This window comes from Chelonia mydas, chromosome 2, assembly GCF_015237465.2.
Source record: "Chelonia mydas isolate rCheMyd1 chromosome 2, rCheMyd1.pri.v2, whole genome shotgun sequence".
Taxonomy (NCBI): domain Eukaryota; kingdom Metazoa; phylum Chordata; order Testudines; family Cheloniidae; genus Chelonia; species Chelonia mydas.
In genome coordinates, this window is record NC_057850.1 from 142,700,842 (window position 1) to 142,725,393 (window position 24,552).

A 24,552-nucleotide genomic window follows, 5' to 3' on the forward strand; every position below is an offset into this window, starting at 1 on the left:
ACACAAGTGGCTCTGACAACAGGTGGAAGTGGGAGGGAGAGAGAACAAGATAGCAATAATATGAGCATGTTTTTACAAAGACCTGCTTTATGTACTCTGTCTGCATAGTCTGAAGGTGGAGTTTGTATTTGAAACTATAAGCCAAATTGTAATACTTAGTTTCTCCAAATATTTTCCCCATAATTTTAACAATACCCCCATTTAACATTTTTGTTTCTATTGTGAAAACTGTATAAAACTCAACGCAATTCTCTATTAATATTTTAAATGTACATTGTACCATAAATATATACAGTACTGACTATAGCTAGGTGAGTACAAAATAGATAATGGGTTCCTGCAGAAGCTTCTGTAGCTATAATCTAAAGATATCTAAACAAATTCTTATACATTAAGGAAAAATGTTGAAGCATGCTTTCTCCGGCAGGAACATTATCAGTATCCTCAATGAATTTGATCTTCCAGACCAAAGCATCACGAGAGACAACTATACAATCTGGTTTGGATTCCTGAATACAACCCATCCAAAAAAAATCACTAGTCTCAAATTGAGAAGTTGTGACCTTCAAGAATTTCTTGAGCAGGTATCACGCTTGCATGCTAAAAAATAACCCTTGCTCAAAAATGTTATGGACTGTGATACTTTTCATCTTCTTAACATATATGTTCCATTGCACTTGCAAAACATTGCTAAAAAGAACATTGGATACCTACTAAACTGACCATATTTCTTTTGTTTCTACATTTCAGGCATCAGTATTGTTATAAAAACTTTGAGATCAAAGTTCTCTGGCTTAGCATTCCAAGAATTCCTCTATCAACTTACACCATAACACAACTTTTTAAACTGCACCAAGGTTTTCCCATCTGGAAGCTACCATGGGCACATGATTCACCCTAATTTGGCTTATTTGAATAGCACAGGAAATACATTTGTACCAAGATTTTTTTTTAAATGAATCTTATGCTAGACCCCTAAATACATAGTTTTGCAGATCAATTCACTTATTTAGGTGCCTAAGTGCTTAGCACCTAGCAGCTCCCACTGACTTCAGTACGTAACACTTTGGAAAACCAGGTAATTTATTTAGGAACCTAATTTACAAACTCATTTTCTTAAAATTAATAGATTCTTAGATTTTAAGGCCATAAGGGATCATCTAAGTCTGATCTCCTTCATAACACAGGTCATAGGACTTCCCTGAATTCATTCTTGCTTCACGTCCAATAGCTTGCAATTACAGGATCTCTTTTAGAAAAACATCCAATCCAAAATCTTGACCTTGGAGTTTAGAATTTGAATGAACAAGATCTGCATGTGCATTATAATGCTATATGTTTGAAAAATAAATCTTATTCATCAAAATGTGTTATCTGTTTGTGAATTCTGCAGAGTGCATCTGGAACTGGCCTTGCCTTTATTGTTTTCACTGAAGCAATTATTCTGATGCCTGGCTCACAGGGCTGGGCTATCCTGTTTTTTGTAATGCTGTTCAGCTTGGGTCTTTCTTCTATGTTTGGAAACATTGAAGGAATTTTGACTCCTCTCTTGGAGCTTCCTGTTGTATCTAAATCTGTACCCAAGGAGGTTCTATCAGGTGAGCAGGTTATTTATAGGACTTTCTTCATTTTGTTCACAGAAGCTAGGCTCTTTACAAACTCATGAGTTCTTAATAGTTTAATAAATATTTTATGGGGAATTAGTTTGCAATATTTGCTCATTGCCACTTCAGAATGTAAATGAAGATATTACAATTGTGAGTTCAACTGCTTTATCAAGTCTCTTTATAGGAGACATAAGGTATAGATCAGACTGTGTTACGGCAGGAGTTGCCAGATGGTGATGTTACATAGTCCTTCACATTTTTTTCTTAGCTTGAGAGTACTGACCAGTCTTAGAAAAATTGCTTGTAGTATTGTTAGTTTTCATATGCAGTTTCCTTTTGTGGAAGCAAGCAGAATAAGAGTGTTCTCTACCTTAATCTCTCTAATGAGAGCCAATTAGTGAAGCAGAATTGCTCCAAGGGAACTGGGCATTGGAGCTGTAGCAGGTTCTGTTTGGCTTTCCTCTCTGGAGTTTAAAAGTGATTATTGGCGACTGGAAATGGATCCAAAGGACAGGGGAAAGACTTCTTTCACAGCAGGACAAGGCCTGTGGCAATTTAAAGTAATAGCTCTGGGTTTATGTAATGGCCTTGCCACCGCTGAAGCTTTTGGAGAGAGTATTGCATTCCATCTCTCTCTCTCAGCCTATTACACTTGGATCCTAGTTCATGATAAAACTTTTGAGCAGGAACGGATACATTTACAAAAGGTCTGCAATAAGGATAAGGGTGCTGATCTGAAAATGAACCTGAGGAAATGTGTGCTATTAAAAAATTACTCTGGGCACACAATTAGCGAAGAGGGGATTTTGCCCCAAGGTATCTTTACAGGAATCAGAGATGACCACAATGCAGGATTTTGACTGACAGAAAGAAAAACAAGGCAATAGAGAACTGGACAATTCTCCAGATACTGGTAGATTTACAGAGTTCTGTAAGAATCTGCACTGAAGTTCCATTTATGAGTTCTGCACAGGTTGGGTGAGAAGACCATTTCAGTGGTCATGGGAGTAGGATTTGATATTTGCACTACTAAAAAGAGCATTGTGACCATCCTTGTCTTAGCACACTCAAGTTTCAAAAGCTCTTTCCCCTTTCCACATAAAAATGACAATAAAATGGAACTACTTCTTTTCCTCTCTGGCCCAATACTACTCCTTGACCTCTACCTAATGCACAGTGAGGCCTTACCCTTATGAATACACTGTGCTGTAGTGGCATACAGGCGGAGAACCTCCATTCAGAGGACACAGCCCAACTTCAGGAGACTAGGGACTCAGAGTCCCCTTTAAAAAGAAAAGGAGGACTTGTGGCACCTTAGAGACTAACAAATTTATTTGAGCATAAGCTTTCGTGAGCTACAGTTCACTTCATCAGATGCATTCCCCTTTGTACTCCCACAATCCTGGGCTGTTTTTGGGCCAGTTATGCAGTATAAATTAAGGCAGCTGAAGGCCATTCTAAATTATGCTGGAAGCCATTTTCCCCAAGGGGTCTTTACAGGAGTCAGAGATTACCAGACTGCAGGAAAGCCCTAGCCACACCTCTCACATTGGCCACAGGCAGCTGGGGGCTATGACAAAAAACTGCCACGCCTGCTCTACACTCCAGAGGATCCTCCTTCACTATACTGATTTTCCTATGGCCAGTTATTCCAGCTTTATGGCCGCTTTGCACCATCGTACAGTATCTCTTGGCCAAAATGCCAGGGAGAATTTGGCCTGTGTATTAATTCCCCAAACAATGTAGCACTTTGAATTTAACTGTTGCTTACACTGAGATAGCAAGTTATAGCTCCATACAGAAGTTTGTTGGATAAAATTGTTAAAATGAGAGCAAGAATATTAGCCATATCTGAACAGAGCATCCACCATGTATTCTTTATTAACAGAAATAACTTTTTTATTTAGGTGTAATATGCCTGGTCTCCTTCGTGACAGCTCTGTGTTTTACCCTGAGGTCTGGAAGTTACTGGCTTGAAATTTTTGACAGTTATGCCGGTTCCTTGCCTTTGCTAATCATCGCTTTCTTTGAAGTGACTGGTGTTGTCTATGTTTATGGAATTAAAAGGTAAACTGGGAACAAGTTTGGATTTTTTATTTTTAGGGCTGTCAATTAATCACAGTTAACTCAAGCAATTAATACAAAACAAATTAACTAGATTTTAAAAATCAGTCATGATTAATAGCAGTTTTAATTGCACTGTTAAATAATAGATTACCCATTTAAATTTGTTTTTCAAGTATATTGATTTCAATTACAACACAGAATACAAAGTGTTCAGTGCTCACTTTATATTATTATTTTTGTTACAAATATTTGCAGTGTAAAAAAGATAAACATATTGTGGCAGAGCTCTGACCTTGTCCCCATGTGTCCTGCACTTCCAGATGGTTTATGCTAACCTCAGAGACTCACTTTGACCCTCCATGAAGCCCTTCTCTTTCTAGGGCCAGGGTTACAGTCTACTGAGCCCTTTTCATCATAAGCCAGCAAGGAGGTTGGTGAGAGAACTCCTACAGTCTCTGTTGTCCCTATGGACTTATTCCCAAACAGTTTAGCCTCCTGTCCTGACAGGGGCTGGTCTTCCCCTCCCAGGAAGTCAGTTTCTGTAGTGTCAGGTTCAGAGGAACCTGAGCCCACCCTCTACTGTGGGTTCTGGCCCAGGGACCCTAATGGCAACAGTTGTTGGCAGCCAACCTTTCACTGACAGAGTTGCTACATTTCCCTGGGTTACTTCCCCACAGCTCTCCTGCTTCTTTCTCTCTTAACGCCTTCTTCACCCTTACCTTAGGGCTCCCTTTCCAGTGGCTTGAGGGCATCTTTATTACCCAGCCCTTCAACCACACTTCTTCTCCCCTAGATCTCCTTAGCCTGGCCAGAGTGAGCCCTTTTATAGTATCAGAGGGGCCTTAATTAGAGTCAGGTGTTTGCATTAGCTTAATGGCCTCACCTGAGTCTTTGCAGGTTAATTGGAGTCAGGTGTTCTCATTAGGCTAACAGCTTCAGCTGACTCTTCGCAGGCTAATGTGTCAGCCAGGGAACAGAAACCTGTTCATTGAGGGGCCGATAGATCTGACTCCTCTGCTGAACCCGACTGGCCTGGAGGAAGGAGGGAGATTAGTACTCCTGCTGCTAGGCCTTGGGCTCCAGCTGCTTCTCTGGCTAGGCTAGACACCACCCACCCCCATTCTCTGCTACCTGGTTGCTGGCTAACTGCTGGACTCCCCCACCCTTGGGTGCTGCTACTGCTCCAACTACAGCCCCTTGGGGGGGGGGGGGTGGCGGCCTGCTGGCCTACTCCCCAGAGTGGGGGAGTGAAGGACCCCTACCCCAGCCATTGCTACTGCTGCTGTGGACACCACCACCACCACCTGTGAGGGGTCCTCTTTGCTTGCCTGGCCACTGGGCTGCTGCCTGGAGCTGCTACTGCCTGGGAGCTGCTGGACCCCAGAGGAGGAGGGGATGCAGCTATCTGCTGCTGGGGGAGTGTGCAGGGACCCTGCAGACCACTGTAGAGGGGACCTGAAGGCTGAGTAACTTTTGAACTGTGTTCTTGTGGTGGGAGTTTTGACTGTGTTTGTGGGGACACAGGGGGTGTGGCATGGAGCCTGCCCCCCAGTCCATCTGTTAGTCCCCCCCCCCCAACCCCCACCACCACTGTCGTTGCTGCCCCCTCCACCACCCCTAGTGGACACTTACCATCTGCCTCAAGCTCCTGCCTCTGGGACTCCGCTGCTTGCTTGGCTTGCCGCGCCCTTTCACCACCTTTTGGGCATGAAGCAGCAGCCAGCCCACATTGATGCTTTGCATGCGCATGTAGGCGCGTGTGCCCCCCCAGACTGACCCCCTTCAGCAAGCCCCCAGCTTTGTCCCTTGCTACCTGCCCCATTTGCCCCTTGCAGCCTTTTTGTCCTCCCTTTTACCCCAGCACCTCACTAGCTTCAGTTTGCCTGCCCCGCCCTTTTCCCTCTGCAGCTTTTGTTTGTTTGCCCCACCCCAGCCTCTGAAGCTAGCTCCTTGGTTCCCTGTCCTACCTCCAGCCTGGTTCTCCCCGCTCCCCACGTGGTACCCCGGCGCTGATTGGCCCCTTACTCAGTGCACCCATGCCCCCTCCCATGCGCTTGTGCCCTTCCCCTGTTTGAGTTTGTTTCTATCTCACTGCACCCCCCTAACGTTGTTATGACCCCCCTCCCCTAGCGCAGCTAGAGGAGCCGGATTTCTATTCTGAGTCGGTGACTGTCCCCCACGAGCCCTTGATAGCCCCCCTGCCCAGCCCACCCCTTTGGGCGCCCTCCTCCCCTGCCTGCAGCCTTGCAGGGAGGAGTGGTTGACCTGCTTCCCCTTTCCCCTCCTCTCTCTGGTGTTTTCCCCCCCCTCCCTGTTCATTATGGCAGGGGACATGGTGGGTGGGGCCCCTCCAGTAGCCCTGGCTGCCCCTCCATCCCCCCCCCACAGGCCTCTACCTCAACCGCCGCTGCCAAACCACCTGCCACCGCCCCCACTGGGGTGCCAGCAGTGGCGGGCAACGGGGTGACCTCCACTACTGCCACGTCCCTCGCCCCCTCCAATTCTGGGGGAGCCCCCCCAGCTGGCGGGAAGGAACCCGCTAAAAAGACCAGGCCCTCCATGGCAGGGACTGCCCCCACTGCTGCGGCCCCGTCACCGGCCGCGTGTCCCTACCCGCTGCTCCCTCCACCAGCTCTGCGGGTGTCCCTCCCCTGGCTCCCAGGGCGTAAGCCCAGGTGGTGGCAGCCCCCCCCCGCCTGTGACTATGTCATCTCTCCCATCCACCGCCTCCGCTACCATCTATAGCGGCCGGGGCCCCTTTCCCACTATGACCAGAAAGCATGGCGTCTGTTGCCTCCTGGTGCCTGCCTCGCCTCATATGGAGACCTACGTGTGGGCGTTGGTGAGGGTGGTGGGGCCCATGGCCATTGTGGTGGCCTCCAAAATGTATGGCAAGGTCGTCTTCTTCTTAGCATCGGAGGCCACCGCCCAGGAGGCGGTGGAGAAGGACCTGGTGGTGGGGAGTGTGTTCGTCCCCCTGGAGCCACTGGATGACCTGGGCGTCCGCCTGGTCCTGACCTCCGTCTCTCCCCAATGCCGTCCTATTACCTGCCCTCTCCACCCTGGGGAAACACATCTCTGTCGTGAGCCCTCTCTCACTGGGCTGCAAAGACCCCTCCCTCCATCATGTCCTCTTGTTCCCCCGGCAGCGGCGTGTGATGGAGAGGCGCTTGAGGGGTCATTCTTGGTCCCCTACCAGGGGGCCCATTACCGGGTGCATTATTGCACGGGGGAGGCCCCGGTGCTACTTCTGCCAGGTGATTGGGCACATCCGGAGGGACTGCCCCTTGGCCCGGCAAGGAGGGGCATCTGGGACCCCTCAGCCCTGGCGGGGCACCGACCCCATCATCACTGGCACTCCTGGCTGCCCGGCACCCAGAGCTGCCCCTCCTCCTACTCAGTCCACCAGTGCTCCCGCTCGGGCCCAAGGGGTGCTTTCCCCAGTGTGCACAGACAAGTGGGAGAGCCCTGCCTTTGCTGCCTGCAATCCAGCAGGGCCCGAAGAGGAGGGTGTGGCAGGGATACTGCCGAGCATGGGAGAGGGCCCGCCCTGGGGGAATCTTCCCTCCCTCATGCCGCCCCACCGCTGCCTCCCACAGTCCCTGAACCATCACCCCTGCCCCCCGACCTGACCCCTGTTAGCCGCCCCCCCCCCCGATGATGTCATGGAAGGCCGGGCCCTAGTCCACGGGAAGCGTGGCAAGTGGAAGGCTCGAGCTCCGCTCCTTTCCACTGATGCAGAAGCCCCCTGGAAGACCAGAAAGGGGGGCACCGATGCCGAGCCTTCTGCCTTGCCCGCAGGTGCGTTCCATCCCCCGGTACCAGCTGGGGAAGACGTGGCAGCATGGGAGGGCAGTACCGCCCTTCAATTGGAGTCATAGAATAACAGAGTTGGAAGGGACCTCTGGAGGCCATCTAGTCCAACCCCCTGCCCAGAGCAGGACCAATCTCAACTAAATCATCCCAGCCAGGGCTTTGTCAAGCCTGACCTTAAAAACTTCTAAGGAAGGGGATTCCATCACCTCCCTAGGTAACGCATTCCAGTGTTTCACCACCCTCCTAGTGAAAAAGTTTTTCCTAATATCCAACCTAAACCCCCCCCCCACTGCAACTTGAGACCATTACTCCTTGTCCTGTCATCTGCTATCACTGAGAATAGTCTAGATCCATCCTCTTTGGATCCACCTTTCAGGTAGTTAAAAGCAGCTATCAAATCCCCCCTCATTCTTCTCTTCCATAGAATAAACAATCCCAGGTCCCTCAGCCTCTCCTCATAAGTCATGTGTTCCAGTCCCCTAATAATTTTTGTTGCCCTTCGCTGGACTCTCTCCAATTTCTCCACATCCTTTTTGTAGTGTGAGGCCCAAAACTGGACACAGTACTCCTGATGAGGCCTCACCAATGTCGAATAGAGGGAAACGATCACGTCCCTCGATCTGCTGGCAATGCCCCTACTTATACACCCCAAAATGCCATTGGCCTTCTTGGCAACAAGGGCACACTGTTGACTCATATCCAGCTTCTTGTCCACTGTCACCCCTAGGTCCTTCTCTGCAGAACTGCTGCCTAGCCATTCGGTCCCTAGTCTGTAGCGGTGCATTGGATTTTTCCGTCCTAAGTGCAGGACTCTGCACTTGTCCTTGTTGAACCTCATCAGGTTTCTTTTGGCCCAATCCTCCAATTTGTCTAGGTCCATCTGTATCCTATCCCTACCCTCCAGCGTATCTACCACTTCTCCCAGTTTAGTGTCATCTGCAAACTTGCTGAGGGTGCAATCCACACCATTCTCCAGATCATTAATGAAGATATTCAACAAAACCAGCCCCAGGACTGACCCTTGGGGCACTCCACTAGATACCAGCTGCCAACTAGACATGGAGCCATTGATCACTACCTGTTGAGCCCGACAATCTAGCCAACTTTCTACCCACCTTGTAGTGCATCCATCCAGCCCATACTTCTTTAACTTGCTGACAAGAATATTGTGGGAGACCGTGTCAAAAGCTTTGCTAAAGTCAAGGAATAACACGTCCACTGCTTTCCCTTCATCCACAGAACCAGTTATCTCATCATAGAAGGCATGATTAGATTAGATTAGTCAGGCATGACTTTCCCTTGGTGAATCCATGCTGACTGTTCCTGATCACTTTAGCACTCTCGGATGCAACGCATCTGGCCCCATAGACTTGTGCACGTCCAGTTTTTCTAAATAGTACTGAACCACTTCTTCCTTCACAGAGGGCTGGCTATCTCCTCCCCATGCTGTGCTGCCCAGTGCAGTAGTCTGGGAGCTGACCTTGTTTGTGAAGACAGGCAAAAAAAGTATTGAGTACATTAGCTTTTTCCACATCCTCTGTCACTAGGTTGCCTCCCTCATTCAGTAAGGGGCCCACACTTTCCTTGGCTTTCTTCTTATTGCCAACATACCTGAAGTTACTCTTAACATCTCTTGCTAGCTGCAACTCCAGGTGTGATTTAGCCTTCCTGATTCCATTCCTACATGCCCTAGCAATATTTATATACTCATCCCTGGTCATTTGTCCAATCTTCCACTTCTTGTAAGCCTCTTTTTTTTTGTGCTTAAGATCAGCAAGGATTTCACTGTTATGCCAAGCTGGTCGCCTGCCATATTTACTATTCTTTCTACACATCGGGATGGTTTGTCCCCGTAACCTCAATAAGGATTCTTTAAAATACAGCCAGCTCTCCTGGACTCCTTTCCCCCTCATGTTATTCTCCCAGGGGATCTTGCCCATCAGTTCCCTGAGGGAGTCAAAGTCTGCTTTTCTGAACTCCAAGGTCCGTATTCTGCTGCTTTTCTTTCTTCCTTGTGTCAGGATCCTGAACTTGACCATTTCATGGTCACTGCCTCCCAGGTTCCCATCCACTTTTGCTTCCCCTACTAATTCTTCCCGGTTTGTGAGCAGCAGGTCAAGAAGAGCTCTGCCCCTAGTTGGTTCCTCCAGCACCAGGAAATTGAGTCCCTTCCCTCCAAGGCCCCCGATGGAGCCCCTCCTGCCCCGTTACCATCTGGAGCCCCTGTGAGCCCCGAGGTGAGTGTCGCTTCGGGCACTGGTGGGGAGAACTCTGGGGTGGTGGAAGGAGAGCTCCCTTCCATCTACGAGGAGATCGAGGCCCTGGGTCTGATCCCGGTCACCCAGGGGGAGGATGACCGTCTGCCAGCAGGCCTCGATCTGAGCGACCTCACCCTGGCCCCCCCTTCTCCATGCTCCCTGCCCCTAACCGCTGCTTCCGCTTCCACCTCTGAGGGTTCCCTGGGCTCCTCCATCTGCCCGGCCACGGGTGACACCCTGCTGACGGCCGCCGAGCCTACTGAGGCGATGGCCAGTGCCATGCGGCTGGGACCCGAGCCCCATGGGATGTCCCTCGTGGGCATGGGGCAACCGACCTCCTTCCCGGGTAGGGACCCCACTGACGATGCCGTTGCTACTACGCCGGCAATGGAGCCAGAGCCCGGCATCACAGAGGGCCCCCTTCCCACCCCCCAGATCCCTGAGCTTGACTGAGAGGGGCCATTTCCCAGCGGCCTGGCTACTGGGGCCCAGGATCCTGTCTTTGCCCCTCTCCCTGATTCTGCTCCCGACCCCTGCCCTGCTCTTACTCTGGATCCCTGTCCCCTCCACCTCCCATGATATCATTGCTGCCCCTGGGACCGTCATCTCCTCACTCCCAGAGGATAGCTCCCAGGGAGCGGCCTCTGTATTTCCCTGTCCCGACTCACCAGGGACTCCTATCTTCCCTCCGCTGCCCCCAATTGAGCTGGGGTTTGAGGGGGGCTGCGTGGCGCCAGCCCATCGGGTGCCACGTCGGGGGTCCGCCCCTTGCCTGCCTGTTTCAGTGGGCCACGGGGCTGTGTCAGTGGTCCCTCCTGAGGAAAGCTGGGGGCTAGTGACCCCGGGCCCCCATACGCTACGAGAGGAGCTGCAGGAGTTCCTGGAGGACGTCCATGGCTCCCGTAACAAGGTGCAACTCGCTCTCCAGTGATGGGGGGACTTCCATCAAATCCTCCAGGCTGCGAGGGCCCTCATGGGGGAGGCTAAAAGGACTGGGAAGTAGGCCGCCGCGGCTTACCAGCGGGTCCGCCTCTTCCATGACTCCTTATTCACCTATGGGGTAGGTCACGGATTGTTGTGTGGCCCGTTGGGAGCCGTGAGCATCCCTGTCGGTGAGGATCTCCCCCCCTGCCCCCAGCCCTCCTCATGGCACCTCTCACCATTGCAACGTTCAACACCCGGGGCTGTAGGATGGGTTTCCGCAGGTGCCAGGTGCTCCCCTTCCTCCGGGATGGGGGGTACTCTGTGATTTTCCTTCAGGAGACCCATACGGATCCGGCTTCCGAAGACAGCTGGCAGCTGGAATGGGGGGCACGGGATTTACTTTAGCCATCTCACAGTTCATACGGCTGGAGTGGCGACCCTGTTCTCCCCCGACCTACGGCCCGAGGTGCTGGGGGTCGCCGAGGCTGTGCCGGGCCGCCTGTTGCACCTCTGGTTCCTCATGGAGGGGCTTGTGGTCAACCTTGTTAACATCTATGCCCCGACATCGGGCCCGGATCAGCTGCATTTCTTTCAGCAGGCGTCCGCCTTCGTCAGCACCTTGGATCCTCATGAGTGCCTGATCCTGGGCGGGGACTTTAATACTACCCTCGAGGAGCGGGACCACTCTGGGACCGAGCAGTGCCCAGCTGCCTCGGACATCTTCCGGGAGATAGTCGACCATCACTCCCTGGTGGACGTCTGGCGTGACCACCACCCGGATGACGTCTCGACGTTCACCTTTGTCCAGGTGGAGGCCCATCGGTCGCGACACTCCTGGTTGGACCGCATCTACTTATCACGTTTCCACCTTTCACGGGCCCACTCCTCCAGCATCCAGCTGGCCCCTTTCTCCGATCATCATTTAGCCACTGTGATGGCCTCTCTCTGTGCAGAGAGGCCGGGGCTGGCCTATTTGGCATTTTAACTACAGCTTGTCAGAGGATGTGGGCTTCGTGGCATCCTTCTGGGAGTTCTGGCTGGCCTGGCAAGAGCAGTGGTGTGCCTCTTTCTCGGCGCGGCTGTGGTGGGACCTGGGGAAGGTGCGCGCCTGGCTCTTCTGCCGTGACTACACCCGGGGCGCCAGCTGATGGAGGGATGCAGCAATAGGGCAGCTGGAACAGGAGGTCTTAGAGCTAGAGAGGCTTCTGGTCACCAGCCCCGAGGTTCCATCCCTCTGTGGGGCATGCCAGGAGAAGCGGGAGGAGCTCTGGGCCCTCGAGGACCATCGGGCCTGAGGTGCCTTCGTCCGGTCCCGCATCCGCCTCCTTCGGGAGATGGACCGCGGCTCCCGCTTCTTCTATGCCCTGGAGAAAACGAGGGGGGCCAAGAAGCACGTCACCTGCCTTCTAGCGGAAGACGGCACCCCCCTCACGGATCCGGAGGAGATGTGTGGGAGGGCCCGCGACTTCTACACAAGCCTTTTCTCCCCAGATCCGACCGATCCTGGCGCTTGCGGGGTGCTCTGGGAGGACCTCCCCATGGTCAGCGTGGGCGACCGAGAGCGGCTAGAGCTGCCTCTCACCCTGGCCGAGTTCTCGGAAGCCCTCCGCCGCATGCCCACCAATAAATCTCCGGGCATGGACGGGCTGACCGTGGAGTTTTACCGCGCGTTCTGGGACATCCTCGGCCCAGACCTAGTCACTGTCTGGGCTGAGTCTTTGCAGGGCGGGGTCCTCCCTCTGTCGTGCAGGCGAGCGGTGCTCGCCTTGCTGCCGAAGAAGGGGGACCTCCGCGATTTACGAAACTGGCGTCCCGTCTCACTCCTCAGCATGGACTACAAGGTCATAGTGAAAGCCATCTCGCTGCGGCTGGGGTCCGTGCTGGCAGATGTGATCCACCCAGACCAGACCTACACCGTCCCAGGCTGCACCATCTTCGACAACCTGTATCTGGTCCGGGATCTCTTGGAACTCCTTGCCTCCTGGTGCCCGCCTTACCTCACGTGGAGACCTACATGTGGGCGTTGGTGAGGGTGGTGGGGCCCACAGCCATTGTAGCAGCCTCCAAGATGTATGGAAAGGTTGTGTTCTTCCTAGCATTGGAGGCTGCCGCCCAGGAGGCAGTGGAGAAGGGCCTGGCAGTGGGGGCCATGTTCATCCCCCTGGAGCCGCTGGAGGATCTGGGTGTCTGAGTAGTCCTGACCTCCGTCCCTCCCTTCCTTCCCAATGCTGCCCTGTTACCCACTCTACCCTGGGGAAACCCATATCCATGATTAGCCCTCTCCCACTGGGCTGCAAAGACTCTGGGGACCCGCTACTGGGTAGATTATTCCATGGGGGAGGCCCGGTGATACCTCTACTGAGCAATGGGACACGTCCAGAGGGACTGCCCCTTGGCCTGGCACGGAGGAGCATCCAGCAGGGCGCCGTCCCTGTCATTGCCTGGTGCCACCCCTCCTCCTTCCCAACCCACCACTGCTCCTGCTCAGGCCCAAGGGGTACCTCCCCCAGTAAGCCCAGCCGAGTAGGAGAGCCCTGCCTCCGCTGCCTGCAATCTGGCAGGGAGGAAGGTGTGATGGAGATACCACAGGACATGAGAGGGCCCACCCCAGGGGCAATCTTTCCTCCCTCATACTGCCCCACCATTACCTCCCCAAGTCCCTGATCCATTGCCTCTACCCCTAGACCCGATCCCTGTTAGCCAGTCCCCAGATGATGCCATGGAGGACTGGGCCCTAGTACCGGGGAAGCGGGGCAAGTGGAAGGCTTGAGCTCTGCTCCTTCCATCTGATTCAGAGGCCCCCTGGAAGACCAGGAAGCGGGGCACCGCTGCCGAGCCTTCCACCTTGCCCACAGGTGTGTTCCATCCACCGGTGCTGGCTGGGGAAGACATGGCAGCACCGGAGAGAAGTGCCCCCCCCTGCACTGGAGTCCCTTCCCACAGAGGCCCCCGATGGAGCCCCTTCTGCCCCCTTAACATCTGAAGCCCCTGCGAGCCCCGAGGCAACCTTCACTTCAGGTGCTGTTGGGGACAAACCCGGAGTGGTGGAAGGCGATCTCCCTTCTCTCTATGAGGAGATCAAGACCCTGGTCACCCAGGGGGAGGATGACCCTCTGCCAGCAGGCCTCGATCTGGGTGACCTCACCCCAGCCCCCCTTTCCCCATGCTCCCACCCCCTAACCGCTGCTTCTGCTCCCTCCTCTGAGGGTCCCCCAGATTGTTCCATCTGCCTGGCCACAGGCAGTACCCCGCTGCCAAGCCTACTGAGGCGACAGCCAGTGCCTCGCAGCTGGGACCCAAGTCACCGGGGCATCCCTCGTTGGTGCGGGGCAACCGACCTCCTTCTCTGGCAGGGGCCCTGTCATAAATATAAAGGGAAAGGTAAACACCTTTCTGTATACAGTGCTATAAAATCCCTCCTGGCCAGAGGCAACATCCTGTTACCTGTAAAGGGTTAAGAAGCTCAGCTAACCTGGCTGGCACCTGACCCAAAGGACCAATAAGGGGACAAGATACTTTCAAATCTTGGCGGGGGAGGGGGGGAGAGAGAGGGGCTTTTGTTTGTGCTCTTTGTTTAAGTGGTGGTTCTCTCTTGGGACTGAGAGAGGCCAGACAGAAATCCATCTTCTCCAACGCATCCTAATCCAAGTCTCCAATATTGCAACCAGTATAGGTAAGCCAGTATACCAGCAACCAGTATAGGAAGGCCAGGGGCCAGTGACGACCCCCCCCCCATATGCTGCGAGAGGAGCTGTGGGAGTTTCTGGAAGATGCCCATAGCTCCCACAACAAGGTGCAGCTTGCCCTCCAGTGATTGGGAGGGATTTTCATCAAATCCCTGAGGGCCCTCATGGGGGAGGGTAAAAGGACTGGGAAGCAGGCCACTGCAGCCTACCAGTGGGTCCACGGCTTCCGTGACTCCTTGCTCGCCTACGAGGTAGGTCATAGTTTGCTGTGTGGCCCAATGGGGGCTGTGAGCATCCCTGCTGGTGCAGATCCCCCCCCAGCCCTTCTCATGGCACCTATCATCTTTGCAACGTTGAATGCTGTAGGCTGGGTCTCCGCAGGTGCCAGGTGCTCTCCTTCCTTCGGGAGGGAAGGTACCCAGTAGTTTTCCTGCAGGAGACCCACACAGATCTGGCCGCCGAAGATAGCTACCAGCTGGAATGGGGGGCCAGGGTCTACTTTAGCCATCTCACAGTTTGTACAGCTGGAGTGGTACCCTGTTCTCCCCCAACCTTAAAAGAACCTTCATGCTGTTAGACGTGGGTTTGTTTTTAATGTATTATTGTATCTTTCCATTTATTGTAACATTTTCAGAACTTTACAGTAAGCACCAAATACTCTCCTCAGTGTAACACCCAGATGGGCTGCACATGTGGACTCTCCCAAAGTACCTGGGAGGAAAGGAATCCTTTCCCCACACTCTTCTCTTCACAACTTCCTTCAGGCAACAAGCAAACTTATCTATTATTTGTTCTCCCTGACATGCCCTTTAAAATCTCCACTCACTGTCTGTCTGTCTAAATTTCTTCATATATCAGGAAAAAAATCTTCATGTCAAGATATTTATTTTTCTTTTGGCATTTTTTTATATAAAATTTATATATTGTGAAGGGACAAAGCCAGATGGCTACGAAAAAGTAGTGGGAGATAGATACATTAGCTCCAGGCTAAACAAATCCCTGGTACCAGAATAAGTGAAATGGCAGCTGCTCCAGGTCAATTAAGACACCTGGGGCCAATTAAGAACTTTCCAGAAGGCAGGGAGAAGGCTAGGCTGCTTGGGACACCTGAAGTCAATCAGGGGCTGGCTGAAACTAGTTAAAAGCCTCCCAGTTAGTCAGGTGGATATGCATGTCAGGAGCTGTGGGAGGAAGTCGTGCTGTTGGAGAGGTTGAGTAGTACACACCATATCGGGCACAAGGAAGGAGGCCCTGAGGTAAGGGTGAAGTGGAGCTTGAGGAAGCGAGGGCTACTGTGGGGGAAGTAGCCCAGGGAATTGTACATGTCATGTTTCTAAAGGGTCAGCTACCATAGCTGATACTATTAGGGTCCCTGGGCTGGAGCCCGGAGTAGAGGGTGGGCCCAGGCTCCCCCCCACCTTTGCCCCCTGATTAATCACTGAGACTGGGAGACAACGGAGACTGTGCAAGGAAGGATAACTTCTCCTCACCTCCCTCGCTGGCTTATGATGAAAATGACTCAGTAGACTGTGACCCTTGTCTCTAGAGAGAGAGGGGTTACGTGGAGGGTCACAGTGAGCCTCTGATGCTAGCGAAATCCACCAGGAAACATGGGACCCATGGAGGCAAGGACAGAGCTTTGTCACAATATATATAAATTAAATAAATTCCCTTATGGCCTGAAATTAATCCTTTGACTAAAACTTATGTGCTTACCTCTTTCTTTATAATTGTCTATATTTATAATGGTTATACTTTCTCCTTGCCTTTTACCAAGGAATAGAATTCTGCAAAGGCTACTATGTAATTGTCAGATATCATAACCCCCAGATTTAGTCCCTGGATATCTTAGCAGCTCAGGAAATCAGAGAATCCAAGAAATGAAGCACCAAAAGCGGAGCCCAGTAACTTTACAAATTATTCTTGTTTTGTTTAAAAATTATTTAATTTGTTAATAGTCTGGTTAAAACTACTACTCTTCCTCAATCATTAAGAGAAGCATCATCACAGATGATGGTGGTTGTTCATAAGGTTGAATGGACAACCTTAATCTTGACACTTTATTTTTATTTTTGAGTATCTCACTTTACCGACTTCTTATTCTTTTATCAGTTTTTTATGGAATATCTGTAAGGCTGCGAATCTGTCAGGAAGGTCACGGAAGTCACTGATTCTGTGACTTTCTGGGACCTCCGGGACTTCTGCAGTGGCCGGTGCAGCTGGCCTGGGGTCTGCTGGGGCAGTCTCAGGCCAGAGCCCCCTCCCCTCCCCAGCAGCAGCAGGAGTTTAGATATGGGAGGGGGGTTGGGGTGCAGGAGGGGGTGAGGGTTCTGGGTGTTGCTTACCTTGGGGGGGCTCCCCAGAAGCAGCAAGATGTCTCTCCCTCAGCTCCTAACTCTGTATGCTGCCTCAACCTGCAGGCACTACCCTTGCAGCTCCCATTGGCCATGGTTCCTGGACAATGGGAGCTGCGGAGGTGGCGTTTGGGTCTGGACAGCATGCGGAGCTAGGAGCTGAGTGACAGACATATCACCGCTTCTGGGGAGCAATGTTGAGCCTGCCAACCCCATCCCCTCCGCACCCACGGCACCTCCCAGGCCGCTCCCCCTCCAAGCACCCATGGCACCTCCCTGGCTGCATCCCCCAAGCACCTGTAGCCCCCCCCCCCCCCCGAGCATCTGAGGCAGCCCCTGGGCTGCCAGCCCCTCAAGATTTAGTCAGGGGTATACAGTACAAGTCATGGACTGGTCACAGGTGGTGAATTTTTGTTTACTGCCCGTGACCTGTCCATGACTTTTACTGAAAATACCCATGAATAAAATGTGGCCTTAAATATAGGGCATATAGCATCTATATAGAACAGAGGTTTTGCAGGCATTATGGGTATCACTTCCCATTTAAATTTTAACAGAAGCTTCACTTAAAACATTTTTAAAATAGGAATTTAAATAAAAAGTTGTTTAACTACTACAGAAGCTGCTAAGTGTAATTCATGAGAAGACATACCTTTAAATATTTTGTAATCAATTTAAAAATTAAAAATTGTAAATCAAAAGGTAAAGTTTCCTAAATAATTTAACACCAACCTTAATAATCAGATCTCTCTCACCAAACACCTTCCCATCCCTCAAGCACACAATTAAAGTAGGAAGAAAAAAAAAAAGCCACTGACTGATACCCAGGCAAACTTAACTGTGCCCCCTGCATCAACACTCACAATCACTACAAAGTCTAAACAAACTTAAGCATTCAGTAGATAGATTCCGCTAAGCTATCTGTATTAAATATTTAGAGATTTTAATGTAGAGTTGGAAAAAGTCTGGCCTTACATAATACTATCCACAAAATATATTTGATTCAATAGTATTTGAATTTCATCAATCTGTCTAATCTGTCCCCCAGAACCCATAGAGTATAAAGACATCCAAACAGACTTTCTAATGAACAAAATAATTCCAACTTTCTCTAATTAGACTAATATAATTGGAGACAAAACCACTGTTTGAACATAGAATAAACATAATTCTCACTCCAGATTATAAATCTGTCCTATACATTAAAACAAACTGTTCATGTAATAAAAAACCATCAAACTTGATAATACACAATGATACATGCAGTTATATTATTCATATTTATCATGTTTAAAACGCATATTAAAGTTCAGTCCAGATCCCAGTAATATCAAAGATTAGACCCTGATTTCAGTGGAAGCTGGCTGAGACACTGCCATCGTAACACCAATTTGGGGGCACAGATAAAGGGATGGTCACTGATAATTTCTTTTTAAGATGTGTGTGCGCTGTATTAGTTGGGGGGAGAAGGGTTAATCCTCAGCTGATGTAAATACAGTTGCATCCAGCTGAGCATCTGGTTTAAGGTTTCTAAGAGCAATACATGTGCACACATACCACTGAGCAGATTTATAGAACAATTCAAACATTTAAAAAGTATGGAAATCACAAGCTGAGGATCTGGCCTCTTACTTGTAACTTAAAGGTTTTTGTTATTAATTAAAATCCAGGGTAAGGACATAAGAATATATAATATACTTCTCAATAAAAATGTAAAAAAAAATTGTATAAATCTAAAAATAATCTTAAACATTATTTGGTCATAGGTTCAGTGATGATGTGAAATGGATGACAGGACGACAACCAAACTTCTACTGGCAGGTGTCGTGGAGAATTATTAGCCCTCTGCTAATGCTTACAGTCTTTATTGCCTTTGTTACCCTTCAGACACAGAAGCAACCAAGCTATGGAGCCTGGAATCCTAAATATGTATGTTGTCCAATATTTTTAATCCATTTATTTTCAAAAAACATTGTTATACTCTTCTATCTCCTGATGCTTCCAAATTAAGGCATTCACCTGGGAGGTAGGAGATGTAATTCGAATCTTCTGTCTTCCTGGTTCAGAGGAGACACTTGAATCCATATCTCCTACCTCCCTAATCACCAGGCTAAAAAGTCAATTTGTCTTTCGTTTTGGTCCAATGAGTACTAAATATTTATATGGAACAGCTTCAACAATAGCAACTGAGAGCAATCCAACCACAAAGAGTCGATAGCCTGGTGGTTATGATGCTCACTTCAGAGGGGAGAGCAGTGAGTTAATGTTCCTTCTTCAGCAGAGGGACTCAAAAGCTGGGTCTCCCATATCCCAAGGCAAGTGCCATAACAACTGGCCTAAAGGTGATGAGGGGAACACATACACATTTCTGAAGCTGACTGGACTTTTCCAAAACAAATTCCAAACTTTTTTCAGAACCAAACTACATACTACTTCTGATTTTTCTGTTTGCTGGCTGAACTGAAAATCAATTATTTGTCCAGCTCTACTCTCAAGTCCATTTGTGCAAAAGTGGAGGTGTGCACATTTCATTCTTTTTAAATACCTTTATTTTCCCATACATTGTGCAAAATGCAGAAATTAAGGAGAAAACAAATAAGCAAAACAGTAATTGCAAGTCAAAAGTCATCTCCAGCTGGCCTACCATCCCCCCAAAACACACTCAGTTTACACCCAGCATCTGCTCAGTTGAATCTTCTTATTTGCTTTGTGCACATTTTCGGTACAAGGTCCCATAATCCAGGGTAGTAGTGGCTATGCAGGGCCCCCAATATCACAATTAGTCCCAAGATTATTACGAAGAGTTCTATTTGACTCTCTCTAAAAGAGTACTAAATCCTTAGAAATTCTCACATCATACATTTTTCCAGGCCATCTGATCTAGAGGTCCTTGGATCTACTAAGGTCCATATCATCAAATAGCTATACTCCATCTTTTAATGTAGTCTTTGGCTTGACGTGGAAGACACAGAATGGGCACCTGGATACACAGTTGTTCTGGTATGGTTTGGGAAGACCAACTGCTCTAGTCCCTCATTAAGTAATGGACCATTGGCCACCTTGATAACATGACACTGAAAAACATGATGGTTGTCTTTGCACATCTCCATGGTGGATTAAATAATACTACATATCTTGAACATAGTATTTTTCATCGGTAGGTCTCAAAGCACTTTATAAAGGATATCAGTATTGTTATCCCCATTTTAGAGCTGGGAAAACTGAGAAACACAGAAGGGCTGTGACTTGCCTATTACCCAGCAGAAGAACAAGGACTAAAACCCAGGTCTTCTAAATCCCTGTGCAGTGCTCTGTCCACTAAGCCACACTGCCTTCCTAACTTTATGATACTTCTCCACTGACCAATAGCAATCTGGTATGGCCAGCTTCCACAGAGCAACTGCCATTCACTTTTCTGTGTTCAAAAAAGGGTAGATAACACTTAACCTAGATATCTGCCTGCCACTGCAGGGTCGGGACCAGCACAGGAAAGCATTCCAGGAATGTCACTTTCCTCAAAATGAGGTGCTGCAGCCATTGCCAGTTACCCCAGGTCTTGAGAACTATGTGGTCCCACCAAACTGTAGCTGTGGTCTAGTTCCAAAAGAATTCCACAATGTACACTGCATCTCGCTGTATGGCTTGCAGCCATGAAGGCACTGCTTGCAAGAACCTTCCCCATTGAAGTGCATGCACTGTTTATATTGGTCAAAGACTTTCTACAGGAATCCCCAGAATACTCACAACATCCTCACTGAAGATGCCTCAAAAGCTCCAGCACAAATGTTTCTTCCTTGGCAAAGAAGACAACAGAACATTCCGCCTGGGCTCCATATTACAAAACAGCCTAGTAACTGTGCTGGCATCAAGCGAGTTCTGGGATACCCCCATGAGAATTATGGGAGTTTCCTAGGAGATAGTGAAAGTTTGATAACTCCTTCCACAAGGGGTCCCATATGCTTCAAGATGTATCCCACACTGCCTGCAGAAAATCCTTCCGACTGCAGAGCATCTACAGCTGTAGCAGGTATTGTGAGATAGTTACCGAGAGGACATTGCAACTGAGCGCAAGTGTGGAGAAAGAGCAAGAGTGAAGCTGTCTTTTAACAAAATTCAGCACGGGTAGTATGGACACACTGAATCATTTGTGTTACAATTGGTCCAAAATAGTTGGTTCATTTACAATCAACTTAGTTCTCCAATCCTGACAAGGCCTTAGAAAGGGGTAGTATAGACTCATATTACCTCAGCAGTACTTCCTAGAAGGACTGTGCTTCCCTGAGCTCCCTAGTCTACAGAGAGACATGGCAGATAACACTGTTCTTTAACACAGAGCATCCTGCTGCCTTCTGTTTGTCTCATCCACCCTGTAAACTGTTGTGAGAAGTGGGCAGGGCTTTGGCCCTGCTTCTTCTTTGTCCCATTTGAGAAGATATTTCTCAGTAGGGGCACACTGAAGGAACACTGCTTGGCAGGGCCAGTTCTAGGGTCCCATTATGGGGGAGTGCAGGGCAGAGAATGAGCATTTTGGGATCCCTGGATGTAGCTATTTAAAAAAAAAAAAAAAAAAAACCCCAAAACCTTCCAGGAATCCAAGGGACAGTTGTTACCCTTGGAAAATCTTGGATTCTGAGAGTTTCAAAAAGCAACATTTGGCTACTGTGTCAGTATTTTGCTGTGATTTATAATTTATATAAAGGATAAAGACTCTCCAATCTGCTGCTATTCCACTCCTTCATACTGAATAACTCTGTACATATTGTGGCCTTTCTGACAATAATTTGTAACTCTTTGAAGTTCATTTGGGGTGGGGAGGGAAATGTCCCTTTTGTCTCCCTGGTAGCATTGGACCTGCTGCTTGATTCTTGTAAGCCTCATGCAAAATTGATGGAAGGGTTCTTGAACCCACACAAGAGCCAAGGACAAATTGTGACCTAAAATTGCAACTGAAAATGCCAAAATTGAAAAAAAATCAGTTCTTCTGATTTATGAAGTTAGAAAATTATGGGATTAAGTTCAATATAAACTTAATTTTTCTGTTTTTAAAATTGGTTTTATCTGAGATTTAAAAAGTTATTCTATACTGGTTTTATTCATGTATGCCAATCTGTATGTTTAAATACTTGTTTACAGTATACAATAAAACCCCTTCATGTTTCAATTTGGAAGAAGAGGTACAGTACCAGTGTCACTGGTCCCGTTTTTATTGCTAGCATAATTTTTCTTTTTTTATTCTTATTTTTCCATGTATGTAAATTGATGCCATAAGTCATTATATATTTCAGTTATTGTTTATATTTATTTTTATCTCCATAGAAAGATTTTCCCATGAAGGAGGAGAAAGACTATCCAAATTGGATACTGGCCATCTGTGTGCTGTTGGTAGTCCTCCCTTGTATATTCATACCTATGGTAGCATTCTATCATCTGATCAAAAGAATGCTAGGAAGGAGAAAGAAGGAAGGAACCTAACCCTGTGAAAACACTACCAATGGCACCTCAGGAAACTGATAATGCTTTTTATAAAGTTCAAGAATATGTATCTATCCTAACTATACATCAGCAAAATATGTGAAAATTTTAATTGTTAGACAGTAGCACCATCAGTATTTCTCTTTAAATTACTGTCAATATCTCCTTATTCCCTAATGTTTCTCCTTTTCTCAGTATCTAATAGGCCACTTCATGCCCATACACATAGATACAGCACTGACAACTAAAGTATCTCTTATAGTGGAGAGATATTAGCACCAATATTAATCCATTTGAGTACAATATGCTACATTTTAACTCAAGAACTTGTTTTTTTCAGAGAAAAGACAGTTACCTTTTCCGTAACTGGTGTACTTCGAGATGTGTTGCTCATGTCTATTCCACAATAGGTGTGCGTGCTTGCCACGTGCACCGGTGCTGGAAGTTTTTCCCCTAGCAGTACCCATAGGGGGACATGCCCCCCAGGGGAGCCTGCCTGGCGCGGTAGAAGGGGGGCTGCGCTCCCCCTACCCTCAGTTCCTTCTTGCCAGACAACTCTGAAAGAGGGGAAGGAGGATGGGATGTGGAATAGACATGAGCAACACGTCTTGAAGAACACCAGTTACGGAAAAGGTAACTGTCTTTTCTTCTTCGAGTGTTTGCTCATGTGTATTCCACAGTAAGTGATTCCAAGTTATATCTGTTGGAGGTGGATAGGAGTTCACAAGTTCTCAGTGCGGAGTACCGCCCTGCCGAACCCAGCATCATCCCTGGCCTGGGAGATGATCGCATAGTGAGAGGTGAACGTGTGAACCGAAGACCATGTGGCGGCCCTACAAATGTCCTGGATGGGGACGTGGCCACGAAGGCAGCCGATGAGGCCTGCGACCAAGTCAAGTGTGCCCTCACAATGAGCGGCCGGGAACCCCCGCCAGCTCATAACAGGAACGGATGCACGAAGTGATCCACTTAGAAAGCCGCTGAATGGAAATTGGCTGACCCTTTGCACGCTCAGCTGGGATGACGAACAGTTGCGAAGACTTTCTGAACGGCTTGGTCCGCTTGAGGTAGAAAGCCAGAGCTCGCCTCACATCAAGCATATGGAGACGGCGTTCCTCACTAGTTGTGTGAGGCTTGGGGCAGAGGACTGGCAGAAAAATGTCCTGACCCATGTGGTAGGCGGAGACCACCTTCGGGAGGAATGCGGGGTGTAGACGAAGCTGGACCTTGTCCTTTTGAAAAACCGTATACGGCGGTTCGGAGGTTAGGGCCCTGAGCCCCGAGATCCACCTGGCCAACGTGATAGCTACCAGGAAGGCTACCTTCCATGAGAGGTGAGACCAGGAACACGTGGCCAGTGGTTCAAACGGGGCCCCCGTGAGACGAGCCAGCACCAGGTTTAGGTCCCACTGTGGAATCAGGGGCTTGGAATATGGATAGAGATGGTCCAAACCCTTAAGTAACTGGCCAGTCATAGCATGGGAAAACACCATGTGCCCTTGCACCGGGGGATGATAGGCCGATATGGCCACTAAGTGCATCCTGACTGACAAGGGCGCCAGTCCCTGTGTCCTCAGGTGGAGGAGGTAATCAAGGATAAGCTGGATCGGGGCAGCCACTGGGGAAACATCCTGGCCTGCCGCCCACCTCGAAAACCGAGACCACATCGCCACATAGGAGCGGCCAGTGGAGGGCCGTTCACTTTTGAGGAGGACGCGCTGAACCTGTTCCGAGCATGTCCTTTCCTCAACACCTAGGCACTGAGCAGCCACGCCGTGAGGTGAAGCATTGCTAGGTTTGGATGGAGGAGGCAGCCCTGGTCCTGAGAGAGCGGAGCAGCAACTGCCATGGCTATCACCAGCCCCGAGAGAGTCTCGTACCAGTGCTGCCGGGGCCACGCCTTGGCAATGAGGAGGACCCTGGCTTTGTCCGTCTTTATTTTCTCCAGGGCCCTGCTGATCAGAGGGAACAGGGGAACGGCGTAGAAGAGCTGGCCTTACCAGGACAGGGGAAAGGCATCGGAGAATGTAGGTAACTAACCGCTTTCATGTTTTCTCCACAGGTACTAATGCGGAGAGTGGACCAGATGATACGTCTGAGGGAAGGGAGCAGAAGGAGACTCCGCTGGTTGGAAGGCATGAGATGCACTGTCCTGAGATGGGGGGTTCCACGACCACCACTCCCAAGAGAAGGAGGCGGGTGGGATGGTCGGGGACTCTCTCCTCCGGGGGACTGAGTCATCTATCTGCCGCCCTGACCGGGAAAACCGAAAAGTCTGCTGCTTGCCAGGGGCTAAGATTCGTGAGGTGACGGAGAGACTGCCGAGACTCATCAAGCCCTCGGATCGCTACCCCTTCCTGCTTCTCCA

General features: G+C 49.5%; 1 protein-coding gene across 4 annotated transcripts in view; it reads left to right on the top strand.

Annotated features, from left to right (window-relative positions):
- Positions 1-23,140, top strand: part of LOC102929953 (sodium-dependent neutral amino acid transporter B(0)AT3) — a 112,303-nt gene extending 89,163 nt beyond the window's left edge. For all 4 annotated transcript variants that reach the window (XM_043540294.1, XM_037893374.2, XM_007052654.3 and 1 more), the window contains 5 exons: positions 428-584; positions 1,394-1,598; positions 3,515-3,674; positions 18,479-18,641; positions 22,029-23,140. In XM_043540294.1, the coding sequence (XP_043396229.1) occupies positions 428-584; positions 1,394-1,598; positions 3,515-3,674; positions 18,479-18,641; positions 22,029-22,184 (841 nt within the window). In that variant the 3' untranslated portion in view covers positions 22,185-23,140. The remainder of the gene's footprint in view (positions 1-427; positions 585-1,393; positions 1,599-3,514; positions 3,675-18,478; positions 18,642-22,028) is intronic.
- The last annotated feature ends 1,412 nt before the right edge of the window (positions 23,141-24,552 follow it).